Raw genomic sequence first — 27,960 nt, 5'->3', positions numbered from 1 at the left:
GAATAGAGACATTGAGGGGAGTGATAGCCCTTCCACAACACTAAACCACAGAAAAGACCCTTCATTTGCTGAAGCATTGTCGAGATTAGGAGGCGTAGGGATTAGCTGTTGGGCTCTGATGAACGGTGGGAACTGCCTTCCCACTGGACCTTGGTGACCAATTGTTGATCCAACCAAATTAGTCAGCACTTTCAATTTCCCTTTTGGTTATTTCTTTTTTCTCCCATCTCTTCCTCTTGGGCATGAACTTGTTGATAACTTTGGCTTGTTTGATTATAGTTTGGCTGCTGCTTTGGATTTTGCACAGGGTGGGAAAGATGGCAAGCCATCTCAACCTGTACAAATTTAGATGCCATCACCCTCTGGCAGACCCATTGGGTACAGACTTGGTTTGTTAAGAGTCAGGTTACTGTGATCCGGTTTCAAGTCCCCCATATTTGCGGGTAATGGGTGATGCCAGGCATTGGAGTCGTCGGTGGGAGGGGTAAATACCCCCACTGACCAGTGTACACCCACATGAAGAGAGGCAACCCCTCTCTAATAGAGGACTAGTCCCCACTGAAACCTCTTCTCATGCTGGGCCACAAGGGATAGGACTGACATCCTCCGATAAGAGGTGGATAATAGGGCTTGCTACTTCTCCAGAAACCAACCCCTCTGTTGTCAACCTGGAAACTGAAAAAGACTATTCTACGAATGCTCAAAAACCAAGTAATTTGGGTAACATAGGGAAACTGTGAATCCTTCATGTCACTCAAATTCCTGTAGCATCTAATTATGATGTGCTGTATAAATCATTTCAATGTTACAGTCGTATCAAAGAAATTTGAATGATGCTTCAAAATGACAAGTGGGATTCAAGAATATCATTTGATAATCATGATGAAGCATTCAATGCAGCCATTGACAATATGAATATTGAAATCAATAATTTGAATATCAAGGGTGCTCTTTGTGGATGGGGTACCTAAGATCTAGATACTGTATATACAAACCTACAGATTGGATTGAGAGAGATATAGAGGTGGTTGTACCCTCTTAGAGAAAGCTAAAACCACCAAAGTGGCTTATTGCATAGACAAAAGGGAGTACAGGAAATTATTTTAAGATATGCAAATTTCTATAAAAGAAAGTAGGCACCATTGCACCAGGAGATATATATTCATCATAAGTGCCAAATTACAAACATAATCTGTTATACTTTGCAATTTAAAGACAAAGAATGATGATATAAAGCTGGATGTGAAAACCATTTAAGCTTCAGTTATGGAAAGGGAGTAGACTCAAGCCAGCAACCCCATCAAAGCCCATCACATGGTCTTTGGACAAAGTCTTGCACTATGCTTTGAACCTAAACATTGAGAATTGTACTCTAAAGGCACTAACGCAGAAAGTTATTTTTCTGTTTGCCATAGCCTCCGGGGCTAGAGTTAGTGAAATAGTGGCCTTATCTAAAAATGAAGGCCATATTCAGTTCCTAGACACAGGAGAACTGAACCTCTTTCCTGATCTGCCTTTCTTGCCAAGAATGAGCTACCCACCAAGAGGTGGGGTCCCTGGAGAATCTGCCCACTGAAGGAAGATACCTCTCTGTATCCAGTAGAGTGTCTTAAGGTCTATCTTCGAAGAACCTCAGACTTCAAGGGAGGACAGCTCTTCAGAGGCGAAACCTCAGGATCAAACCTATCCGTAAGACAACTGAGAGCAAAGCTCACCTACTTTATTCGCGGAGCAGATCCTGACAGTACACCCTCAGGTCACGATCCAAGGAAAGATGCTTCTTTGTTGAACTTCTTTCAACACGTGGACTTTGGAAGACTCCGCTCATACACTGGGTGGAGATCATCCAGAGTCTTTTACAAACACTATGCGAAGTAAGTATATGAAATAGAACATTTTGTGGTGGCGGCGGGTAGTGTTATAAAACCTGTCGTCTAGCACTGCGATGAACAGTGAACTACTGTATTAAAGATAAAAAAACCTAACAAAAGTTGTAAGATAAGAGTACCTTGTTCAGTATCCGGCATACAATTAGAAAATATATGTGGGATTTTTAAGAGCCATGATATGGATGAAAGTAGAACCTTGCTTTACTGTATTCTTCATTGTGGATAACCAGTACAACAAGGTTAGTCAGGAAGATAGCTGTGTAGATGTACTGGCATAGTATTAATCTTCACCATTCCTTCGCAGCAGTGTCATAATCCAGATAAAATTTACAAACCAAGACTTTTTAAAGTAGTTTTGCAAATTTTATGAAGCATTAAAATTCTATAAATTTTATTACTTTCCTTTTGTCTTTGGACAATTAATGAAGTATGAAGTTTTAATATAAGTAAACTTTAATAAATCTTTGAAAAATACATTACCAAAAAACAGTACAAAAATACAGAATTTTTATTGAAAGACTAAACTTTATTAAAATTTGTGTCTCAACCATGCATTTTCTGTCTGTAACCTCTCATTCTCTGTGAGTAAACCATTTGTGAGAGTATGTAACCCGTGGAGCTGCTCCATCATTTCCTGGAAAAAATAAATATTCTTTAGAGATACTGTGTTCAATTACTGTCATCATCATTATTACTATTTATTGTTATTGTTGCAGTGTATACTGTTATAAAACTGACAATAATAATACAAATTCTAAAAGTAATTTGTATTTTTCTTAGATACACAAACCTGAGTCCTTTATGTAGGGAATATGTTTTCAGCACGAGATGAACGTATCTTGAATCGTTTTAACAAGCAGTTAAGCAATAGGCAGGAGCAAGGGTGAAAAGCCCTGTCCCCTTACTTGTCAAAGTTGCTTCACTAATGTCCTTTCAGCTCAGGACTGAGGAGGGAAGTATAACCTAAAGGACTCAGGTTTCTATACATAGAAAAAATAGTTTACTTCAAAATTTGGGATTTGTTTCTATGCATAACGAAAACCATCTTTCTTTAGGTAGGGAGACTCACTGTGTGGGTCAGAAGTCCCCCTAGAACCAAACTAGCAGGTTCTTTTTTTATCTGGAAATGGCAATCTACCTGGTCTCATAGGACAGTGAAGGAGATGGACTCAAGGAGCCTCCTATTTATCGATCATAGGGATGAATAGGCTGATACTGTATATACGTGGTCAAAGGATGGATCCCCTCCCTAAAGGGGATAGCAGTCCAAAATAATATACATGTACATGGCATATGATGACCAATGGGTCGGTATATATTCCACCATCCTCTCCCTCATCTAGTAAGGATGGAAGAGAACTTCTCTACGTTCTAAAGAATGAAACTTAGAAGTGTTGTTTAACCCTTTTGCAATGAGGCCATGGATCCACTACTGGAGTTATATAGAAGTTTGTCTCTATCAATATGCTTACTCATTTACTCTATAATAAGCTACATTAGCATGTTTATATGTTTTACTGCTGTTTACAAAATAAATTTTTCAAGAATTTGCTTTATTCTACATTGTATTTCACTCTACAGAACAGAAATGTTTTTCCATTCATTGTGAAGTGATTATAGAATATTTAAAAAGGAAAAAAGGTTTTATGTAATAATCTCTAAATAATATTAAAACAACATATTCATTGAAGTGTCTGTTATTCCGTTATAATTCCAAGAGAAATAACCGCCAAAAGATATAAAACTACTCGTTAATAATAATGAACATGTTGTACAGAAATGTAATGAAAATAACCATTTATTTCCTTTGACACAAGAAGTGCAGTATTCTATCATTTTCAATTAGGAGGTATGGTATAGAACTGAAATTTTAAGTGTAAAAAAACTTTATATATTTATTGGAGGACTTGATTTGGCAACTTTTCTTATCTACTCAAACTACCAAGTTGCTGATTTTTGTCACTCTTGTCAAGTATAAATGCCTTTAAGAAAATATTAAATACAGTCTCACATGCTTCCTGAATTATTGCACTAGGGCTATACCCTGGACAGGTATGATGGGTCGTGCGGGACCCCCACAGCATGTTCAAAACCTGTTTTTTCCCCATAAATCATCAGCTGTCTCGAATATGGAAGTGATCGACCTGCAAGGGGTGACTAGTCTACATGCCATTGTCTGCTTTAGGACTGATTTTCGTCTAACTTCCCTCCTTTCCCGTTTTTTTACCCCCACCCAGGGGTCGACCTCGACCCTGAAATACCTTAATAGGGGTAAGTGATCAAACAGCAAAGTTATTACATAATTATAAAGTGTCGAACAGTGTTGATATTTGTTTGGTTCTTTATAGTTGGAAAGTGTGGGTGGATGGTGTGTCTACCACTTGCATGACATTGGTTTTGGCTTAGATGCCATATATTGCCATGAGGTCCATTTTCCCTCAAAAGCTAATTTCTGAATTTTTTTTATTTTTTGTAATTTTTTTATTTTTTTTCTATTTATTTTGAATTTATCTTCAATAATGGCCAGCAGGCAGTATTCCCTCGGCATGGATGTCATCAACACACCTCTAATGGAGTTAAAAAGAGATGTTGATGATAATATGGAGCTTGCCAACCTCATGTGTTTGATATTTATTTCTCTGATAATTTCTCCTTCGTATTTGTAAATATTTTTCTTATGTGTATTATACTTGAAATTGATTTATATAGTGTTTTATTATTATTATTATTATTATTATTATTATTATTATTATTATTATTATTATAGATCATAGTTTATGTATATATACTAATTTGATATTATTTTACTTTTTATTGGTCAGTAGTTTCTTATTTTGATTTCATTTTACTTTGATTGGCTACCGATTTGCTATTTGATATCCTTTTACTTTTATTAGTTACTAATTCTATTTTCTCTGTCATAGCTGCCCACCTAAGACTGACCACATGACAATCACCACTTGTTTGAGGAGCAGGAAGCCTGTTTGTCTATAGCTGCAAACTGTCTTGTATCTGAAATGTACCTGATAGTTATGGCTAGGTTAAATCATGAAACTTTCTTTTTTTACTACTTGTTTGTATAAATACTGAAATTTTAATCTTTACAAAATAGATATCACCCTTTTTTTATCTAAAATTTATTTCAGAGAATTTAAATTTTATATGATAAAAATAATTGTCAAACATCCAGAAAGCCATCATATCAGTTTTATTCCAATCCACTAATAATTAGATAAATAAATAACGCCTTGAAATTTACATAACCATTCTCCATTTCGAGTGGTAGATTGGGCTGTAAGAGTTGTTGCGGTCTGCGGCCATTTTGTTGACATACCCGAAAGGTAAATTGGCATCTCTATATATTCTTGTTCTGTATGGAATTCGTGATATTTTGGTATAATTTAATGCATAAATATCATATTTTATAGGAGATACAATGATTTTCATAAGAAATTTACATTGTGAAACTAGGCCGTCAAAAAATGACCTTTAGATTTCGCCCCTGATATAACAGTAAATTACATCTTAGTGCACATTTTATTATGTATTTCTATTCTAGGATAATATGAGTTTATTCTATAAAGAAATTAGCCTCTTCCTATTTCATTTAGGTACCAGAAAAAATTAGTGAAACTTGGACTAGTTTTTTGGCCAAAAAAAATTACCTTTTTTTTTCTCATTTCAGATCTTGACTTCTATGTGTCCAACTCATTTCCAGCAATTACACGCTGTTGCTTTGCCATCTAAGAAGGTGTCCCTAAAGGGATTTATGTGTATATGTATATTTCTATTTTTTGTGAATATTTATGTCGTCTTTTTTTTTGTATACTTAAATTTTTAATATATTTCCAATAAATATGATATTTTCCTTATAAAATAAATTTTTGAATATACTTACCCGGTGAATATATAAATAGCTGACGTCTCCGTCGGTCGACAGATTCCAAAAACTCGCGAGCGATCGCCATGAAGGATGCCGGGTGTGCCCACCAGCGCCGACTATCGGCCAGATACCGCATATACTTCTCAACCAAACCAGTTTTTCTCAGTCCGTAGGGTCTCTATCGGGGAGGAAGGGAGGGCCTTTAATATTATATATTCACCGGGTAAGTATATTCAAAAATTTATTTCATAAGGAAAATATAATTTTTAAATATTAAACTTAGCCGGTGAATATATAAATAGCTGATTCACACCCATGGTGGTGGGTAGAGACCAGTATTAAAACAATAAAGGAGTATATGCTCAAGAGTTTTTGACAACTATTCAAAAAACAAACTTAAGTATAGGTACCTGGTAAGGAAGCTGACTCTGATAATTACTCTGCCTCATTAGTCCGCTATCCTCACGAAGCCCAGCCATCCTCTTAGGATGCTGAAAGACTCCCAGGAGCTGCTATATCCAGGGTGAACACCCCTATAACAGGACCTCATCAATACCCTTAATCTGGGCGCTCTCAAGAGACAATATTTTGACCACCCGCCAAATCAAAAAGATTGCGAAAGACTTCTTAGTCTCCCGTACAACCCAAAATAAGATTAAAAATTTCAAGAGTAGATTAAAAGGATATTGGGATTAAGGGAATGTAGTGGTAGAGCCTTCACCCACTACTGCACTCGCTGCTACGAATGGTCCCAGTGTGTAGCAGTCCTCATAAAGAGTCTGGACATCTTTCAAGTAATATGAAGCGAAAACCGACTTGCATCTCCAAAAGGTCGCGTCCATAATACTTTTAATGGATCTATTTTGCTTAAACGCTACAGAAGTTGCTATCGCTCTAACTTCATGAGCCTTGACTTTAAGTAAATTATGATCCTTCTCACTTAAATGAGAGTGTGCCTCCCGAATCAAAAGTCTAATAAAATAAGACCACGCATTCTTAGACATGGGCAAAGAGGGCTTTTTAACGGAGCTCCATAAAGCCTCTGAACAACCTCGTCGCGGTTTAGTTCTGGATAAACAAAATTTAAGAGCTCTAACGGGGCACAGAACTCTTTCAACTTCATTCCCCACAATCTCAGAAAGACTGGGGATTTCAAATGATTTAGGCCAAGGACGAGACGGAAGTTCATTCTTGGCCAAAAAACCAAGTTGAAGAGCGCATACTGCTTTATTAGCGGAGAAGCCGATGTTCTTGCTAAAAGCATGTATCTCACTAACCCTTTTAGCCGAAGCCAAGCTCACCAAAAAAAGTGTCTTGAGGGTAAGATCCTTCAGGGAGGCCGAATTTAATGGTTCAAACCTGTCTGACATAAGGAACTGTAGGACCACGTCCAAGTTCCAAGCAGGAGTCGAAATATGACGCTCCTTGTAAGTCTCGAAAGACTTAAACAGGTCTTGGAGATCTTTGTTATTAGAAAGATCCACACCCTTATGCCTGAAAACAGAAGCTAACATGCTTCTGTAGCCTTTAATGGTGGATGCAGAGAGAGAGAGCGACCGTTTCTCAGATAAAGCAGAAAATCCGCAATCTGCACTACAGAGGCACTTGGAAGAGGAAATAGAGGAGGACTTGCACCAGTCTCTAAATACCTCCCATTTCGACTGATAGATCCTGATGGTAGAGGATCTTCTAGCCCTCGCGATCGCTCTAGCTGCCTCCTTCGAAAACCCTCTAGCTCAAGAGAGTCTTTCGATAGTCTGAAGGCAGTTAGACGAAGCGTGGGGAGGCTTTGATGAAATCTCTTTACGTGAGGCTGTCGCAAGAGATCCATCCGTAACGGCAGACTTCTTGGAACGTCTACCAGCCATAGAAGTACCTCTGTGAACCACTCTCTCGCGGGCCAAAGTGGAGCAACCAACGTCAACCTGGTCCCTTCGTGAGAGGTGAACTTCTGCAGCACCTTGTTTAGGATCTTGAAAGGTGGAAAGGCATAAACGTCCAGGTGAGACCAGTCCACCAGGAAAGCGTCTATGTGGGCTGCCTCTGGATCTGGAACTGGAAAGCAGTAAGTCGAGAGCCTCTTTGTCAGTGAAGTCGCAAAAAGATCTATGGTGGGTTGACCCCATGTCATCCATAGCTTCTCGCACACAGTCTTATGCAACGTCCACTCCATGGAGATGACTTGTCCTCTTCTGCTGAGGCAGTCCGCCAAGACATTCATTTTTCCTTGCACAAATCTCGCCAAAGGAGAGATGTTACTTGCCTTAAATGGAGTTCCTTCTGATCCGTGGACCAAAGACCCGAGCATTCCAGACTGTCCAGTGGAGCTCCCTAACCCAAATCCGATGCATCTGAATACAACACATGGTTTGGGTTCTTGATCGCAAGAGAAAGACCTTCTCGAAGTCTGATGTTGCTGTCCCACCAAGTCAGACATGTCTAGACTGAGTTGGAGATTGGGAAAGAGATACTCTCTAAGCCCTTCTCCTTGTTCCAATGGTTTAGGTGAAATTGGAGAGGGCAAAGGTTGAGTCTCCCCAGAGAGATAAACTACTCCAGCGATGAAAGAGTTCCCACGAGACTCGTTCAAACTCTTACAAAGCAACTGTTTTTCTCTTGCAAGTGAAGGACTTTTAACAGAGCTTGTTCCATTCTTGTGGGAGACGAAAAGGCCCGAAAAATCCGACACTGTATCTCCATTCCCAAATAAAGAATAGTCTGGGATGGAGTACTGTAAGTTACGACTTCTCTACGTTCACTATGAGACCTAGCTCCTTGGTTAGGTCTAATGTCCATTAGAGGCTCTCCAGACAGCGATTTAATGACGACGCCCTGATTAGCCAGTCGTCAAAATAAAGGGAGGCTCTGAATCCTCAAAAAATGTAGAAAGCTTGCTACATTTTGCAAGGGCCTTGTAAAAACAAGAGGAGCAGGAATGAGGCCGAAGCACAGTGCCCGAAATTGGTACATTACTTTCCCGTCCACAAACCTCAGATGTTGTTGAAAGTTTGGATGAATCGGGATGTAGAAGTATGCATCCTGAAGGTCGAGAGAGACCATCCGGTTGCCTTCCCTTACTGCTGCCAAGACAGATTTGGTAGTCTTCATCGTGAACTTTGTCTTGACAATGAACACATTGAGCGCACTTACATCTTCAGTACTCCTGCAGTGAACGTGGCTGCCAGATCATTGGAGCCATCCCTGATAGCCTTGTTCCTGCAGTGAACGTGGCTGCCAGATCATTGGAGCCATCCCTGATAGCCTTGTTCATGCATGACATAATTGTACAGCAATACATTGACAACTGGAGAGACCTTCTTACTTAAGGCTCCCAGTGACCAATCCAACAAATAAAAAACTTCAAACGCTCGAAAAAACTCCTAACAGGAGATGGTCTAACTCTGAAGCAGACCAAAAAATCTTGGAGCGTCTCATGGCTAGACGACGAGGAGAGTCCACTAGGCTTAAGAAGTCTCCCTGGGCAGAGGCAGGTACTCCCAAGCCAAGAACTTCTCCTCGAGCTTCTCCTGTGTCACACCAGACGCCCGAGCGAGAAGCTAATTAAGAAGGAGGAAAAGCAAAAGCAGACTTTCCTAAACTTCTCCTGGATTCCAACCAGTCTCCCAGTAAGAGCATGGCCCTCTTGGAAGAACAAGAGAGAACTGACTTCGTAAATGTAGGAGTCGAAGAAAGTCATGCCAAGAGTAAACTCAGATGGCGGAGCAGCCGTTACAAAACGAGTAGGACAAAATTTCACTAAAGAAATTCATAATTAAAAAAACAAGGGATTGTTGGACCACCCTAGGTTACTCCTCTTCTGAATGACTCCCCAAAGGTACATTAGTTGAAAGGGGGTCATCAACTTCTTCAGAAGGCACATCATCTGATAAATCTAAAGTCTTGCGAGAAGGAGATTTATATTCAGAAAGACGTGAAGGAAAAACCTGACACCTTGTATATGAACAGAAGTTAAAGTTGGAGGGTCGATGTCACGTTGTGACTGCAGAGAATGTTATTCTACTACACGTCGTGACAGAAGTAACTGACGTTCAAACGTCCCGTAGTAACAGCGGTGACTGCTGTTCGATGCTATATCGTGACTACGATAACTGACCCTCGACGTCATGTCATGTCTACGGTGTCTACCGCTCAACGTCACGTCGTGTCTGCGGTGTCTGCAGCTCAACATCACGCTGTGGCTGCGGTGGCTGACGTTCAAAGCGATCAAAGTTACATCGAGATTTATGCTCCGCATCTCGTTAAACAGCAAAGCTGTCACTAGGGATAACGTCAGTGTGGCATAACAAAGCTCGTCTAGAAGGTTGAAGACCCGAATCACGTATCCCAGAACCGTGACGTACAAAAAGCAAAGGATCCTTTCGCACAGGAACAGGATCGAAAGCTTCTATTAAAGAAGAAAGCTTTAACAGCATATCTTGCAAAACACTTCACTTCGGATCAACCTGTGACTGCAGTGGCTGACGTTCAAACGTCCCGTAGTAACAGCGGTGACTGCTGATCGATGCTATATCGTGACTACGGTGACTGACACTCAACGTCACGTTGTGTCTACAGTGTCTACCGCTCAACGTCACGTCGAGTCTGTGGCAGAAACGTCTGTACATTAACGTCATCGCTATGACTCTTATGATGACTACAGCTAAGACGTTGAACTTGTTCTGAAGGAACTAATAAACGTTTCAAACGTCTCGAAACTTTACGCACAGGCTTTTAAAGAGACGAATCATCGGAAGACGAGGAGAAACTTCGTCTCTCCTGTCTTATGGCAAGGACGTGCTTGATGAGCAACGTCTGATACCTTTGAGGGAACGTCTGTTCGTTGGTTTACACTCCTCACTCCCTTAGGTCCTACGACATTCCTTCTCCCTGGTGCAGGGGAGCCTGAAAGAGGTCTTGGACTAGGCAAGTGACAAGCACGAACAAATGAACCCTCCGCAACACAGAACATGTTTTTTGCACTTACTTCACTGATATCACATTTTTTAATAATTTCACATTAGACATGAATAAAACTGATTTCTACCTAAAGCACGCAATTCTCCCTTAAATAAAAAGGTTGGAATTGCGAAATGAGTCGTATAATGTAAGCACATTAGTACAAAATGAAACACACATGCAAAAATCAATAAACATATACATATATATCGAATAAAATGGAAATATATAAAGTTAAAAAGATCAGTAACTGGGGATGAGACTAAACACTAGTTCACTAAGGACTACCTTTTCAATCTCTCACCGTACAGTGCCTTGGGACGAGAATAAAAACTAAAACGTTTTATCCTCTCTCCCCGTACAGAGACTTGGGACGAGAGTAAAAAACTGAAGCGAGAACAACGTTACTCGCTCCCAAACTCCTTGTACAGAGACTTGGGACGAGAATAAAGATCGTATCGTTCTCTCTTTCTCTCTCTCTCCCTCTCTCTTTTCACTCACAAGAGAATGGCCCACTCACCCTTCGTCAATAACAGGTTATTTGACTAAAGGAAAAAACTGAAAGGACTCAGAAATTGAAAATTAACATGTTCCTTTAAATTAGTATCTAAAAAACTTCAGTTTGAAAGAAGAATGAACAAAACGTCAAACTCGATTTACTCTTTCTGCAAAGTGAAACCGTGATTCTCTCTTTCTCTATCGTAACGATAGAGCGCAAACTGCGTAGCATAAATAAACCAACATTAGTTCATCTTTGAAAAACAGCACGAAGACTATTCAAAGAATAAATTTCTTAAAATATTTTCTAAAAATATTCATCTCATCACTCTTACAGAGCAACTGTTTTAATCTAAACAAAAATAAAAGTTGAATGGGCTCAACGTTGTTTAACTTCGTTTTCCAAGTTAGGACCGCCTACAAAGAATAGGTAAAGGCCGCATATAAACAAAAACATAAAATTTATTTTGATGTTTAGTATAAATGGAAAGCTAATCGAAGAGGCCTAATAAAGGCGGGTGAGATATAAAATATATAGAGGTAAATCTATAAATATCAACAATAATTTATAAAGTGATGAAATAATTACTAAAAGCCTTTAACACACTTCCGTACACTGAGGGAAGGGTCGGCCATCTTTTCTCTATGGAAAAACCAGAGTGAGATTAAAAAAGCAAAGGCAAAAACTTTTCCTCTCCTTTCAAAAGCATTTCTTTTGAAGATAGTATAGAATAATCCAACACGGCGAAAGCAATAAGACCAAAACCAAGTACTTCACCAATCGGTAGAAAACTCGAGGTCAAGCGCGAGCGGAATCAGTGTTGTCTTAACACCGACAGAGAAAAAACTGGTTTGGTTGAGAAGTATATGCGGTATCTGGCCGATAGTCGGCGCTGGTGGGCACACCCGGCATCCTTCATGGCAATCGCTCGCGAGTTTTTGGAATCTGTCGACCGACGGAGACGTCAGCTATTTATATATTCACCGGCTAAGTTTAATATTTAAAAAGTTATTTTGTAAATGGGTATCATTTATATTTTCAGTAGTTTTTAGCATTCTTTGAAGTATTTTTAGCAAGTCAAACAATACAGATTGATGCATAACTAAATTTTTCCTGAATTTTTTTTGGAGTCGGGGTCGAGCTCGACCCCTAAATACCTAAATAGGGGTGTCCAAGAACGATACCTTTCCAGGGTTAATACGAAATACTGTATTGCTTGGCTAAGGTGAACACAGCACCAGTGAAGGTTAGTCAATAAATAATTTATGAGCAGTATGTACAAAGTGAACAGTCGGATGAGATGCTGAATAGACTACACCTGTGAAGATTCAAAGACTTCTTGTGCTGGTGGTACATCTGAAGATGCAGCTGACAGAGAAGCGTGGACCACTCAGGTAGTTCTCTCAAGACCTTGACACGAAGAGGTAGCAGATTGGGAAACCATTCGACCTGGGGCCATCTGGGAACAACCAGGGTCACCCTGAGTCCTGGCATAATCAACACCTTGTTGAATAACGGCCAAATCAGGCTGAACTGAGGGAAGGTGTACGAGTCCAGGTGATCCAATGGGTGCTGAAAGGCATAATCGAACACAGCCCATGGATCTGGAATGGGAGATTACAACATAGGGAGCTTCCTATTCTGCCAAGTGCAAACACATCAATCCCTGGTATGCCCAACAGAGCGAGAAGCCTTTCTGGTATGCAAGAAAATTAGGACCATTCTGACCGTACAACTTGCCCCTGGCGACTGTGTCTACTCGTATTTTCTTCTTGCACGGAATGTACCTGGCTGACAACTTTATGGCATGGAACGCCGCTCAGATGTGCATCTGCTTCGTAAGTTTGCAGAGAGAGCGCAATGATTGCATAACTGAATGATTGCAGCGCTAGAATGACAGCTTACATTTTGAGGATGTTGGTGTGCAAATGCCTTTTCTAAAGTCCAGATACTCGAGACGATCAGGTTGTCTCAGTGTACTCGCCACCCATCCTTCGAGGTACAGTAACTGAGGACAGTTGCATGTTTAATGGCAGAGAGTCGAGTGGGGCTCCTATGGTGAGATTTTCATCATCGTGCCACCAGGCAAGATTGGCCCGAACCTCCTATCCCATCAGAACAGGATGGAAAGGGGGATCCCTGTTGACTAACACCACTGAAGGATCTCTGGTGGAGATTCCCATGAGGAACAAGATTCTCCGAGGAATGATGACTGAGAAGACTCTGCCATCACCAAGCTGATACTTTTGTCTTGAACAGGAATATGTCCATCAGCATAGCCAAGTACTTCAACCACTGCTTGGATATGAGATTTGACTTCTAGTTTATCACATTCCCAGATTGTGAAAAAATGTGAGAACCCAATCTCAATCCTGTAGCAACTGCCTCTCTCAGGTAGTCACCATAAACCAATCGTCAAAATGAATCAAAGGCACAACACCTGGGAGTGCCCAAGTAGCTACCAAGGTGAACACCCGAGTGAATACCCGGGGAGCTATACACAGTCTTAAACTGTTACACCAAAATATAGAGCAGTGGTTCTTAAAACTTTTTTGCCTTGCGCCCCCTTCTGCATTAAGCATAGATCCCATGTCCCCCCCCTCTCCACCCTTGAAATTTCTGCCAAAGTAGAAAGTATTATTTCAATAAAATAAACATTGTTCACAGAAAATGATGAAACAAGATTTTATCATAATCTTTTTTCAAACTGTTTTATCATTATACAGATTACAGTTATTACATTGATAGAAAATACTGGAAAAAATATAAATTACTGCAAAAATAAACATAATTTTTACTCTTAATACAATCATTCATGGATCATGACCACATAAAAAAATATTACACATCCTCCTTAGTAATTGATTTATCCATATTTATGTAGTATTGTAAAACAAAAGCCATCATAATTACTACATTTTTATTTTCATTACTACTATTTTAACTACTTGCGCCCCCCTTGAATGCTCCTGGCGCCCCCTTAGGGGGGCACGCCCCCCAGTTCAAGAATCACTGATGTAGAGGGAGAAGCCAAAGTACTTTTGAGAGGACTGATAAACAGACACTTGAAAGTATACATCCTTCAGGCCCTCTGAAGGACTCCCTCTCTCATGAGAGACAGTCCCATTTCCATCCTGAACTTTGTTTGACAAACAGAATTGTTCAGAGGAGAGTGGTTGATAACTGGTCTCCATCCATGGGGAAACTTCTCCACCAGGAAGAGCAGACTGTAAAAGCCTGGAGGCTCATCTCAAATAAATTTGAGCACATTCTTCCCCAACATCTCCACCTCTACGGCCAAAGCTTTCAGTGATGTTGGATGATCGATCCAATCGGTAACTGAGATAAGGGAGGCTGGCAGTCCTGAAGAGGTAGCAAGCAGCCGTCCTGGAGGCCACTCACTACCCAAAGCAAGAACCCATGTCTCTGCTAAGTTGTCCACTGAAAAGACAGGCATCACCCTACTCTTGGCAGTGGGAGCTGAGGAACGCTAGCATCAACATTTCCCTCTCCTTCCCCTCATCCCACCGTTCCAACTTCCTGAAAGGCCCAGGGTGGGTTGCTCTAAAACGCTGTGCATGCAAAGGCTATTTTTGGGGAGAGGTACGTGCGATGCTGATCAGGGTCTCGGAGCAGGCGCAGGGCCCTTCCTAATGCATAATCCCTGGGAACCAAACCAGGGGCGGCAGCACCAGTTCAAGGAGACCGAAACATCAAAAGACTTTTTTTAGTCTTCTTGGGCATTGCCCTGACAGACCCTGGCAAAGGCTTAGCTTGATTCTTTCTCTTCATGGTGTACGCTTGACACTGCAAAGGAGGCCATGACCTGGGGGTAATTAGAAACAAACATGATATATAATGCACATAATGGATCTACACCCGCTTTACTCATATACCAATTGCAATGTCTACCCTTCCCCCAGGCAAGTACGAACATCTTGCTTAACTTCCGTCACAATTACAACAATACATTCACTTCCTACAATACAGTAGAAAATGATAATGAAGAAATTTGGTAATGGGCTGACAGAATATTTGTACTCTTCAGCAGTTGAATCAAAAGTGAGCTATTCCAAATGGGGAAGGGGTGTGGCTTCTTGCCCACACCCTCCACCATGTTAACCACTCATTAGCAATTCTAATGAAAATCTCCAGTTTGCGCTGAATCACTCTCCCTATTCAAAGGACAATGGTTTGTATGTCACGTAGAAACAAACAAAGAAATATAAATATCAACATTACCTTCAACTGTAAGTATTGTTTTGTAACCACAAACTGAAGGTTCATCATTCGCTTATTTATGTCATCTTCAAAGTCATCCAACACCTCTGCCATACAACTACGTATCAGTTCCACCTGCATGTGAGATGCCGTACTTCCTAATTTGGTACCTATAGAGAAAATCATGACATTTTTAGGACAAGAAATCATATCACAAATTGATTAACTACAAATACTTCTTTCAAGGTTTTATAGCAAATTTTTAAAATAGAACTATTAAGGAGGAAAAATTTTTTAATACTAACAAAATAGAAATGAGGACATTCCTTGAAATACCAAGAGTTGCTTCCATTCTACTCTATTTGAGCAATGGTTTTTCCCTTGTAAATCTACTACTTAAAATCTGCCCATTTCCTGGTCTAGTAATTGTCCATGATTTTTAGCCCCCTTAAAGTAAAGAAGATAGAAGTCAGACTGTAATACTGCATAAGTAGATCCTCAGGTTTCCGACAGGTTTTGAGCATGAATGAAGTCTGATTCGATAACTGCAAAAAAATAATTAAGCTGGGAGGCAGAAACTCCAATTTTAAGACAGTGCATTTTTAAGTACAGTATTTATTTTCAAATTGCAGTTGCTTATAATCAACCCACATTAAAATTAAGACGGGAAGGATTGAGGTACTGTACTTCAAAACTAAATATGATGATTACAAATGGCGGGATCGAATTGAAAGCTCTTTTTTTTTATCTATTTATATCATTAGAATCAGTGCCTTCCAAGATCACACACATATTGCTCAGGTTTTTAAGATATGAATGGTGAATATTTTTTCAAAAATGACAAATTCGGAGATAATTTGTATTTTTCCTAACCATACAAACCTTAGCTATTTACATAAGGCGTAGCTGAAATTGATGGGCCATTATTAGATTTTAACGAGGGTTTACTACCCCGCGCTAGTTAGCAGGGGTAGGGGGAGGGGTAGCTTGCTACCCCTCCCCCCCTCACACACCGGTGAAATGTCTCACTTCACTTAGAGGTAGGACTTGACTTGGGGGACAGGGCTGGCGGGCAAATATGTGTAAATAGTTAAGGTTTGTATGGTTAGGAAAAATACAAATTATCTCCGAATTTGTCATTTGTTCCGTAACCGAAATACAAACCACGCTATTTACATAGGGTGACTTTCCCTTAGGAAGGGTGGAAAGTCCCCAGCCATACTGGCTTTGGCTTACCCGAGGACTCAGAATCCGAGTGAGTCGCACTCGAGAAAAGGTGTCCCTGCACCTCACAAGTTCCTTGCTCCACAAGGAAAAGTGTGGCCTACATAAGCTTGTGTGTGAAGGAAGAAAGTGTGACCAGTCCTAAGCAGTTGACCTGGAGTTCTAGAAGGAACTCTGGGTTAGGACGTTCCCAATACCACCTCGTCAGGGTATGGGGGACGCGACAGTATTGTCTCAATACTTGAAACACAAGGAAGCATGGTTTACCTGCAGAGGTTTGAGGTCAGCTATGCAGAGACCAGGATGCTGCTTCCCCAGTAGAGGGGACGATGAAGAAAGAAGTAAGGACCAGACATACTTCTTCCGTTCATGCAGTCTAAAACCTGGTAACAATGCCCTCAACCTTCTGCTACCTGTCCAAAAAGGAGCCTGAGGTTAGACCAGCTGTTGTGTAGCCACCACAGAGCGATAGAAACGTATCGATACCCCTGTGGGTCATGTCCTGCAGGAAGTGGGCTGCAAAGGTCACTAGACGCTTCCAGACTCCAGCTTGTAGCACCTGCGTCACAGAGTAGTATTACTCGAAGGCGAGGGACGTTGCGATGTATCCGACATCGTGCTGTAGGGCGACGTGACGGGGGAGGGTCTGGATTCAGGTCGAGATGAATGCCCTCGAGTCCAAGCTGAAAAGGCATACTGGTGACTCTCTCCTGTGTCCTTCCTGTGCTCCCAAACCGGGCTTGCACGTGAGGACAAACTGCAGCTGTTCTCAAAAATAACCCCTCGGTTGCTTTACTGGCAAGAAGGAGAAGGTCTGGGTCATCTGATACAGAACGGAGACTCGAAATCTTGAAGGAGTCGAATCGAAGGTCTGAGATTTCCAAGATTCTGAGTCTAGAAAACAACTCAGGAGCGAACCTGTATGTTACCTCCCCCTATTATCTTGAAAGGGCGGGGTCGTACGAGACCATGAAGATTGCTTACACACTGGCCGAGGCCAGAGCGAGCAGGAGCACCGTCCTCCAAGACGGATGACGATCAGAGGCCTGACGTAATGGTTCGTAAGAAGATCTCTTAAGGGACTTGAGAGTCAGAACCATGCTCCATGGAGGAGGTCTCACTCCGACTGGGGGCAGGTACGTTCGTAGCTTCGCATGAGCGAAGAAAGATCCAGCAGGAAGGAAAAAGCCTATTCCTTTCAGCCTGAAGGCCAGGGAAAAGCTGAGCGATAGGCTTCACTGCCGAGAGCGAAAACGAGTTTACTCCCGCCGATAAGCAATAACTCCGTTATTGCTGGAGTAGAGGCCTCAAGGGAAGAGGTACCTCTCCCACGACACCAACCACAGAAGACTCTCCACTTCGCCTGGTAGACCCCTGCGGATGACTATCGCAGGTGACGCGACCTCCGCTCCGCGACTGTTGCGGGTTGTCTCTTCGTGAGGAGGCGGCGTAGTGTCCCCAGGCGTGAAGCCGAAGCGATACTACGGCTTGTGAAAGATGTTATAGTGTGGTTGTTTGAGTAGCCTGTGTCGTGGAAGAAGCTCTCCCGGGAGTTCCGTCAGGGGATGCAGAAGGTCCGGAAACCGTACTGCGTATAGTTGCAGCGGAGCTCTCAGGGCCATCGAAAGGTTGACAGACAACCTGGTCCCGTTGAGACCCCTTCTCAACAGACAACAATGGTGGGAAGACGTAGGCGTCGATGCTGTCCCACTGTCACCGGAAAGCATCTTGCCAAAGAGTCTTGGGGTCTGAGACTGGGGGTAAGTAGAACGGAAGCTTGAAGTTCCAGGCTGTCGTGATCAAGTCCCCCAGGCCAGAACTTTCTGGTTACTAGAGGCCAAAGACCCCAGGTGCTCTCTATCTGTGAGGATCTGCTCAGATTGTCGGAGAGAACATTCCTCTGCCCAGAATGAGCGAGCCGATAGTGGTATTGAGTGGACTTAGGATCATCTCAGTATCTCTACTGCAAGATGCGAAAGTATGAAAATGTACCTCCCTGCTGGTTGGAATACGCCAGTACCATGGAGTTGTCGCGCACGGAGCGACTCGGCAGGATCTGTAGGATCTGTAGAAGGGCCAGACTACGGCCTCTAAGCCTACCTGAATGATGAGGAAGTACCCTTCAGGTCCTGACCATAGAAATGAACCGGAACATGCCCCCCCCCCCTTTCTTTGACGAGTCCGAGAACAGCATCAAATGCAGGGAAAGGACGAGAATATCCACTCCCATGCAAGAGGTTCCATAGGTCAACACCCATTGCAGGTCTAATCGTTCCGCGGGTCCCATAGGGGCCAGAAAGTCCGGTTAATCGTTGCTTTGATTCCACCGGAACTTGGGCCACCTAACAGGGAACTTATCCTGAGGCGACCGTTCGGGACTTAGACGGGTCATTGAGGAAAGGAGACCCAGGAAACGTTCCAAGATAGGGCTGAAAGCTCTCCTTGACTGAGAAAAGGCTCTGCGACTCTCCTCAGCCTTGCCACAATCAACTGAAGGGAAGGCTCGGAGAAGGAGTCAATATCATGGCTAGATATTCCAGATGTTGAGGCAGAAGTAGAGAAGGCTCCTAGCGAATTACCATGATCCCTCACTCTTGGTAAAGTGCCAGAAGCTTGTCCCGGTGTTGAAGAAGATCGAACCCGAGACTACTGGAGTTGGCCAGACCTCCAAAAAGCGAAGGAGGCGGAAGCCTGCTCCTGAGCGGCCATGAGGAAAGCAGGGAGAGTTCTCTGGTGAAAACCTGCGATGCTGCGGCGGGATCGCCACACAGCATCTTAAGCAGGAACATCTGTAGTCTAGGCTGAATTCCAAGTGCTTCCTGGAAGATGGATGGAATGGGACCTGGAAGTACCCGTCCTTCCGATCCAGGGCATAAGGAGTCTTGCGGTCTCGTTACCAGTCTGATCGACTCTGCTCTTCCACGCTGGACGAAGTTTGTTTGACAAACTTGATCAGAGCTGAGAGGTCGACGACGGAACTCCCGTCTCAGATGCTTTCCTACAAGAAAGGATCAACTGAAGAAGCCGGAGGGGGGAAGCCGTCGACGACCCTATGGAGGACCTTCTCCTAAAGCATGGCTCCTTCTGCCCAACGGGCAAACCTCTTGCTGACCCCATGGCATAGAACCTCAGCGACACTGGATTTGCTGACAGTGGAGGGGAGATGTTAAAAGCGAGACGCGATATCCTTGGCTGGTCACGGAGATCGTGCAGGAATCGGCATCGGGAAGCTGTTATCCGGACGAGTAACCTTAGGCATCCCCCCAGCGTGAGACCTGCAAGGGGGGTTGCCAATCCTAGAGTTTATGAACTCTGTCGCTCCCTCTAGGATTATGCCTCCCCGGGAGAACTTCCCGTCCTACCTGTCCCTGACAGGAGGGAACTGCTATTGTACACCTTGTCTTAGCTGCCGTAGCCGGTTCCGATAACCTAGGCTGATGAGGCTGAAGGAAGAGGCGTCGGAGGCTTGCAGGGTCTGGAAGTAAGCGCCTTGGAGGAGTGAAAACGGAATTCGACTTCCTCCGCACAACAGCTGTCCATTTCTCTGTCCTTGGACTCAAACAAGCTCTTCCCAAGGATGGAAGAGTATATGAGCTTGTCGACATCCACGGATGGGACTCCCGAGAGGAAGCCCTCGGTCACTGCGTCTAGATGTTCCAACATCGAGTTTGCCCGCAAGTTCGAAACTTGGCGACAGAACGCAAAGGTGCTTGAGCCCGAGAGAAGGAAAGTACCCATGATCTTCCTGGAGCTTCCTTGTACAAAACCTCGGGTCGCAACCGGGGAGGGAACGGTAAGCCCCTTCTACGAAATGGTGAAGAGGAAGGGCTAAACCAGTCACCCCCTGCCCAACGGAGAAATCTCAGAAGAAAAACTCCCTGGCAAGACCCTTCCAGGGAATGGTGAGGAGAAAGGGCTAAACCAGGTTCTGGAAAGAAGAATGTTGCTCAGACCTCCCTGAAGATTCTTCCTGCTCTTGCACGTGCCATGCTCTGCGTTTACGGGGTGAAGACCGTGTTCTGGAAATACGCGCTCCAGAAGACTCACCAGGTTGCCCGTGTTGCGAAACCCCGACGGGAATCGTGGTTGCAATCGCCCTGGCGCTCGCGCGATGGTAAATCAATGGTTCGCACGTGGGCGAACGTGGAAGCGGCCGTGCGCGGGCACGCAGACGAAAGTGCGCGAGGGAACGCAGAAGAAGGGCGAGCGTGGTTGGAAGGGCGAGAGCTGGCGGTCGGAATCCGATAGTGCGCAGGCGAGCGATGACGCGTAGGCGAGCGACGGCGCGTTGGCGAGCGATGGCTTACTGGAAGGAATTGCGCTGGCGCTCGCGCGATGTAACACCGTTGGTTCACGCACGGGCGAACATGGGTGCGCATGACGTGGGCGTGTGGTCGCGCGAGTGTCTGGGCGTGTGGTCACGCGGGTGCGTCGCGCGGTCGCGAGGGCTAGAGCAGGCGGCCGGGAGACCAATGGTGCGTAGGCGGCGATGGCGCGTCTTGGCGAGCGATGGCGCGTCTTGGCGAGCGATGGCCCGAAGGCGAGTGAAGGCGCGTTGGCAAGCGATGGCGTGTTGGCGAGCGGTGGTGCGTTAAAAACGCTAGCACGCAGGCGAAGAATCGCGCGGGCGCGTAGGAGATCGCTGACGCATAAGAGACTGGAGAAGGTTGACGGCGAGAAGGCGACAAGAAAACTTCTTGCCTGCGCCCAGGTCTGATAGATCGTGGGTGAGAGGGCGAACGTTTGCGTGCATCGCGCTAATCAGAAGGCGCGCCGGTGCATCAGGAAGGAGAGCGCTGATGCGAGCTGTCAAGCAGGCGATCCTGGGCGTTCAGGAAAACCGTTGGCGCCCATTGGTGCATAGCAGGAAAGGGCGCGCAGATGTGCGCTGGCGAACTGAAGAGAGCTGGCGCACAGAAGGACAGAAGTACAGGTGAGCGCTGGCGAGCAGGAAGAAGATCTACGGCGAGACTCAGCTACCGGAGATCGTGGTCCACAGCAGGCAAGCGCTAGAGCGCTACTGTGCGCGGGCGCGCAGGAAAAAACCTGGCACTTAAGGGACTTACCCACACTGTGGAATAAGCCCCTTAGACCCGAAGGTACCGGTGCCCGTTGTAAACAGGGTGTGTTGGCGCCCACTGCGCATCTGCGTCCAGGAACGGAGGTGAAGACTAGAAGGTCTGGCAGGAGGAGCAGCAGCATCGGTCGGTACTCGTCGAGGAAGGTCCTCTGCGGAGAACGTCAAACAAAGATGAAGACGACCTTGGACAGGTGCAACACCCTCCGACCTCCGAAGAGGAGTCTCTGAACGTACTTGCAGGAGAGACCGTAGGCATCAGCTGTCCCCAAAGGGAAACTGAGCCCTCAGCAACAACAGGAACAACAGCAAGAGGAGTCCTCCAAAAAGGAGTCTCTGTGGTGAACTCCCCCCATGGGAGAAGCACTCGCAGGAGAGACCGTAGGCTCAACTGCCCCCCGAAGGGGACAGAGGCTTCAGCAACAACAGAAGACGGAGGCCTCCAAAGAGGTGTCTCTGTGGTGCACTCCCCCTCGGGGGAGAAGCACTCGCGGGAGAGACCGTAGGGCTCAGCTGCCCCCCGAAGGAGATTGAGCCTTCAGCAACAACAGCAGACAGAGTCCTCCGAAGAGGAGTCTCTGTGGTGAACTCCCCCCCGGGGGAGAAGCACTCGCAGGAGAGACCATAGGGCTCGGAAGCCCCCCGAAGGGAACTAAGCCTTCATCATCAGCAACAACAGCAGAAGAGTCCTCCGAAGAGGAGTCTCTATGAGTGTCCTCCCTCGCGAACAAAAGAGGAACACTTCGTAGAAGAGACGGGTTAGCCAGTGACCTAAAAAGAGTAATCCTCCGAAGAGGGGCTCCTGCAGTTGCTCAGCCCCTTGAGCGTAACTGCAGGTGCGACCGCTCAGCACCAAGAGCATAGTCGCACGAAATAAAGGCAAGAGGAGTTCCCCGCGAAGGGAAAAAACTCAAGCCTGGACGGGAAAACTTCCCTTGGAAGGGAAGTTACCCACCCAAGGAGGCGAGCCTCCTGAGTGTTCTAAAATGAACTGGAGAGCTGTCAGTCGTCACGGGAGCACTTCCAGGAGAAGGAGACACGCCCCTGACGAAGATCTACAGGGGAGGCAGCAACAGCAGATTCCCCAGGCCCCAACAAGATAGCTCGCTTTGTTGTCACATTACAGAAACGAAACTAGATCGTTAACTGTGAAAAATAAAAAACAAAAATCATTCATTCCCCCGGGAAGACTCCGAAGAGGAATCCCGAGGGAAAAGAACACAAGAATTACACAACAGGCACGTGCCCTCAAAACCACTTACACTCACGGAAGGAGAGCTGTAACAAACACAGAATTATAACAATTATAATTATGTAATTATGTAATTTAAATATGAATGTTCACTAAATAAAGAACGAAAACCCTGAAAGGAATCGTTCTACAAAAGCTGAAAAGTCAACAAATACAATTAGATTCATAAACTAATTGAGACAAAATGTACGGCGTAGCAACCACACCCACACGGGAAGGAAGCTACTCAGACGTAGTAAAGGTAAAACGTAGTACCTGTAAAGGGTGAATGACCTCAAGAGAGAGAGAGAGAGACCGTAGTCAAACTCGATCGCGACCCATGAAATTACACCGTGGTGGCCTAACTGCCGAGGGCTCCACGGAGATATCGTACACTACACAAACAAGCACGAACTCTGAAAAGGAAACTTACTGATTTCTATACTCAAATATATACATAAACACGAAAATATGTTGACATATATATTGAGTATAAGAAAAGTAAGTGATTAAGTAAAGACAAAACACATAATGGCTGTCAAGCGAGGACGAAGACAGGCATATCTGTCCATCGTCCGAGCCAAAAGTGAAGTGAGACATTTCACCGTTGTGTGAGGGGGGGGAGGGGTAGCAAGCTACCCCTACCCCTGATAACTAGCGCGGGGTAGTAAACCCTCGTTAAAATCTAATGGCTGGTCAATTTCAGCTACGCCCTATGTAAATAGTGTGGTTTGTATTTCGGTTACGGAACAATTTACATGTTTTGGGTGCAAAAAAAATAAGTTATTATATGGTTAATATGCAAAAAAGCTCAAAAGTGGTTTAATCTGATTATTGAGTAAAATTCTACTCTCATGAAGTCGGTATAAAAGGATTTTTTCTCCAATAATGGGTGCACATTAATGCGAGGTGATGGTAAAGAAGCTAGACCTTAGTGAAAAGAGACAAAAAATTGAAGGAGGACAAGGAAGAACATAAAGAAAGGTAGATACAGGTCAGCTTTATCTATTAGAATCTACTATAAAGCAGTTTAATGAGCCTATCAAGTCTGTTCTCAAGTCTCATGGCCTAAGGATTAGTTCTAAATGAGAAATGAACACAAAAGCATAATAATATCGAAGAAGTTGGACTGTAATGTGGAAAGAGACCAAAGAGAATAGATGAAAAATACAGTAGTAGGCACTAAAATGTTGCTGCAAAGACCCTTTATTGCCGTGCACAATGAAGAGCCCGTCTGAAACGAAAGCAAGTAGATGCTTAGTGAGCAAGAAGTGGAAGAACTAGTTATTGCTTCACTTTTGGCATAGCAGTGGCAACAAAAACAGACTTTAAACTTCAAACTGTTAGTATGTACAAGGTGAGTGGGGTTCTGTTAATGTATGACTAGACTATCAAATGCTTAAGTGTGTGACAGATGAAAATTGAAAAATGGTTACCTTCATAATTTCCTTGTGAAGCATCCAACAATTCAGTGTCATTGTCACCTGGAGAACTATTTAGCTTATTTTCCCCTGATTTCTTAGAAATAACAGTGTTAGCTTGATTCTTAGAACATTCTGAGGCATCAGAAGGAGATTGATGACCAGATTGTTCTGAAACTTCACTGACATATTTCATGAAACATTTTCTTGCAGAAGAGTTGACTAAGTATTGTTGATCATTAAGTGGCTGTAATGGAGACTGGACCTTTTCTATAGATGTATCGATATGGGTTGAGGATGGATTCCTTTTGTCTTTGCTAGGAGCAACAGGCACGACTGGAGATTTATTTGGGTCCACATTTTCTTTGTATGGACTGCTCTTTGGAGATTTTTCATCTTGCCCCAGCTTGTCAGAAAACTTGACAGACTTATTTGATAACCTTCTGTTTGAGGAATCTGGGCGATGCTGTATTTCATTTTGACTTTGAGGGGATGAAAAATCTGAAACGAAAGCACAATAATGAACAAATATTGAGCATTCCATAAAATCCTTTAAATAACAAAACTGTAACCTGATGTGTCCATTTGCAACTGTATTTTTTTGGAATTGTAAAAAAAAAAACATTCACTTTTGAAAAAAATTCAAAGTTGAGACAAATACTTCAAGCCATATACCAAAACAATTATGTTAACATACCTGTTATTATTTGAGGAATGTCTGTATTCTGTGTATTGCTTCTTATTGGAGAAAACACATCTGAAAAAAAAATATGTTCATCACTTCTATAACAAAGGTGTGAAGAAAACTAACTTGTGTGGAAATCCAGAGTATATACAAATACCCTTATTTTTTTGCTATTTAGATTAATTGAATATTTAACAAATTTATTTCATATTTAAACACTAAGTGCAATAACTGAGATACCACAAGCCACAAATAGCAAGATAAATAAATACCCCAGTCAAATACAGAAAGACAACTGAGTACTTGCTTTCTCATAGCCCGGCCAATCTGACAAGTGCGAGGAATGGTGTATTTACTAGTCTTATCATAAATGGATATAGAAATTATTCAATAAATTTAAAAACAAATAAAATAACAAATTCTATTGAACGGAAACTTACCCAAGGTAGAAGTTCTTTAATTAATGAAATGCTGGGTTTCAGTTTAACAATACAAACTTGTTTCTACACCTCATCTCTTCTTGGGATCGCTTGCTAAGTATGTTTTTTTTTTCTTTTTTTTTTTTTAAAGGAAACATCCCTTAAAAGTAAACAAACTACATACATGAAAAATTACGTACCATGAAAGTCAGTGTGTGCATCATCGCTCGAAATTGTCCTTACAGGAGAGAATATGTCTGGAAAGGAGGAAATATCTAAGACATCTTACATACATACATACATATACCAAGGCACTTCCCCCAATTTTGGGGGTAGCCAACATCAACAAATGAAACAAAACAAAAAGGGGACCTCTACTCTCTACGTTCCTCCCAGCCTGACAAGGGACTCAACCGAGTTCAGCTGGTACTGCTAGGGTGCCACAGCCCACCCTCCCCGGTTATCCACCACAGATGAAGCTTCATAATGCTGAATCCCCTACTGCTGCTACCTCTGCGGTCATCTAAGGCACCGGAGGAAGCAGCAGGGCCTATCAGAACTACGTCACAATCGCTCGCCATTCATTCCTATTTCTAGCACGCTCTCTTGCCTCTCTCACAGAGCTTTCTTCATTCCATCCATCCACCCAAACCTTGGCCTTCCTCTTGTACTTCTCCCATCAACTCTTGCATTCATCACCTTCTTTAGCAGACAGCCATTTTCCATTCTCTCAACATGGCCAAACCACCTCAATACATTCATATCCACTCTAGCTGCTAACTCATTTCTTACACCCGTTCTCACCCTCACCACTTCGTTCCTAACCCTATCTACTCGAGATGCACCAGCCATACTCCTTAGAAACTTCATCTCAAACACATTCAATTTCTGTCTCTCCATCACTTTCATTCCCCACAACTCCGATCCATACATCACAGTTGGTACAATCACTTTCTCATATAGAACTCTCTTTATATTCATGCCCAACCCTCTATTTTTTACTACTCCCTTAACTGCACCCAACACTTTGCAACCTTCATTGACTCTCTGACGTACATCTGCTTCCACTCCACCATTTGCTGCAACAACAGACCCCAAGTACTTGAACTGATCCACTTCCTCAAGTAACTCTCCATTCAACATGACATTCAACCTTGCACCACCTTCCCTTCTCGTACATCTCATAACCTTACTCTTACCCACATTAACTCTAAACTTCCTTCTCTCACACACCCTTCCAAATTCTGTCACTAATCGTCCAAGCTTCTCTTCTGTGTCTGCAACCAGTACAGTATCATCCGCAAACAAAAACTGATTTACCTCCCATTCATGGTCATTCTCGTCTACCAGTTTTAATCCTCGTCCACGCACTCGAGCATTCACCTCTCTCACCACTCCATCAACATACAAGTTAAACAACCACGGCGACATCACACATCCCTGTCTCAGCCCCACTCTCACCAGAAACCAATCGCTCACTTCATTTCCTATCCTAACACATCCTTTATTACCTTTGAAGAAACTTTTCACTGCTTGCAACAATTGTCCACCAACTCCATATAACCTCATCACATTCCACATTGCTTCCCTATCAACTCTATCATACGCTTTCTCCAGATCCATAAACGCAACATACACCTCCTTACCTTTTGCTAAATATTTCTCGCATATCTGCCTAACTGTAAAAATCTGATTCATACAACCCCTACCTCTTCTAAAACCACCCTGTATTTCTAAGATTGCATTCTCTAGTACAGTACAGTAATTTAGTTTAACAGTTTAAGGGTAGAAATGCTTGGTGCAATAATGAATTTATGATTAATGGACATTACTCTGGGCTTGGGTGGCTGTTTCAAAAACAGTATCTAAGCAATAAACTATAGATGTTCACTGCCTTGCAACCCTAGAAAGTGGTTAATTGCTGGGTACTGAAGGTATACTACAATCCTGCTACTAATGGCCAATTTCCTTAGATGCCCAAAGGGGTGGAAAGGTGTGACTGTAATACAACTTTTAATACAGTATGTTTAACAAAGAGAAGAAAGCTGGAGCTCTGAGAAGTCTTAAGAGGTAACTAGTACCCATAACTATTTATGTATAACCTTATGCAACAAATTTCACAACAATAATTTTTAGTGAACTTATAGTGATATTAATATCATGATAACTACCAATCTTGTCAGAAATCGTTTTTCCCCTAATCATATTCACATTTTTGTCTCCCCACAAAGACAGTATTAACGTTTGACCCATATTGTTCCTCTGACAATATACAGTAGTCACTTGGACTGCAATGATTTTATATTGACAGCGATGACGATTAAAATGAAATCTATGAATTTTGGTGTGTACCTTTATCCATTATATCCCCAAGTAATAGTAATTACTTTAAAATCTTACCGACATCTAATTGTAGAATTATGCCCATTGCCCTATCTATCTCATTACAGCATTA

At 43.1% G+C, this 27,960-nt stretch overlaps 1 protein-coding gene across 2 annotated transcripts in view; it reads right to left on the bottom strand.

Moving 5' to 3' along the window:
* Positions 1 to 2,319: 2,319 nt before the first annotated feature.
* The window catches only part of LOC137652336 (protein NEDD1-like), a 152,408-nt gene continuing 126,767 nt past the window's right edge, over positions 2,320 to 27,960 (bottom strand). For both annotated transcript variants that reach the window (XM_068385680.1, XM_068385679.1), the window contains exons 11-15: positions 25,706 to 25,762; positions 25,099 to 25,158; positions 24,417 to 24,902; positions 15,470 to 15,618; positions 2,320 to 2,523 (exon numbers count right to left, since the gene is read on the bottom strand). In XM_068385680.1, coding sequence (XP_068241781.1) covers positions 2,419 to 2,523; positions 15,470 to 15,618; positions 24,417 to 24,902; positions 25,099 to 25,158; positions 25,706 to 25,762 — 857 coding nt within the window. In that variant the 3' untranslated portion in view covers positions 2,320 to 2,418. The remainder of the gene's footprint in view (positions 2,524 to 15,469; positions 15,619 to 24,416; positions 24,903 to 25,098; positions 25,159 to 25,705; positions 25,763 to 27,960) is intronic.

Source organism: Palaemon carinicauda, chromosome 13 (genome assembly GCF_036898095.1).
Source record: "Palaemon carinicauda isolate YSFRI2023 chromosome 13, ASM3689809v2, whole genome shotgun sequence".
Classification (NCBI taxonomy): Eukaryota; Metazoa; Arthropoda; class Malacostraca; order Decapoda; family Palaemonidae; genus Palaemon; species Palaemon carinicauda.
This window is presented reverse-complemented; position numbering and strand designations above follow the sequence as displayed.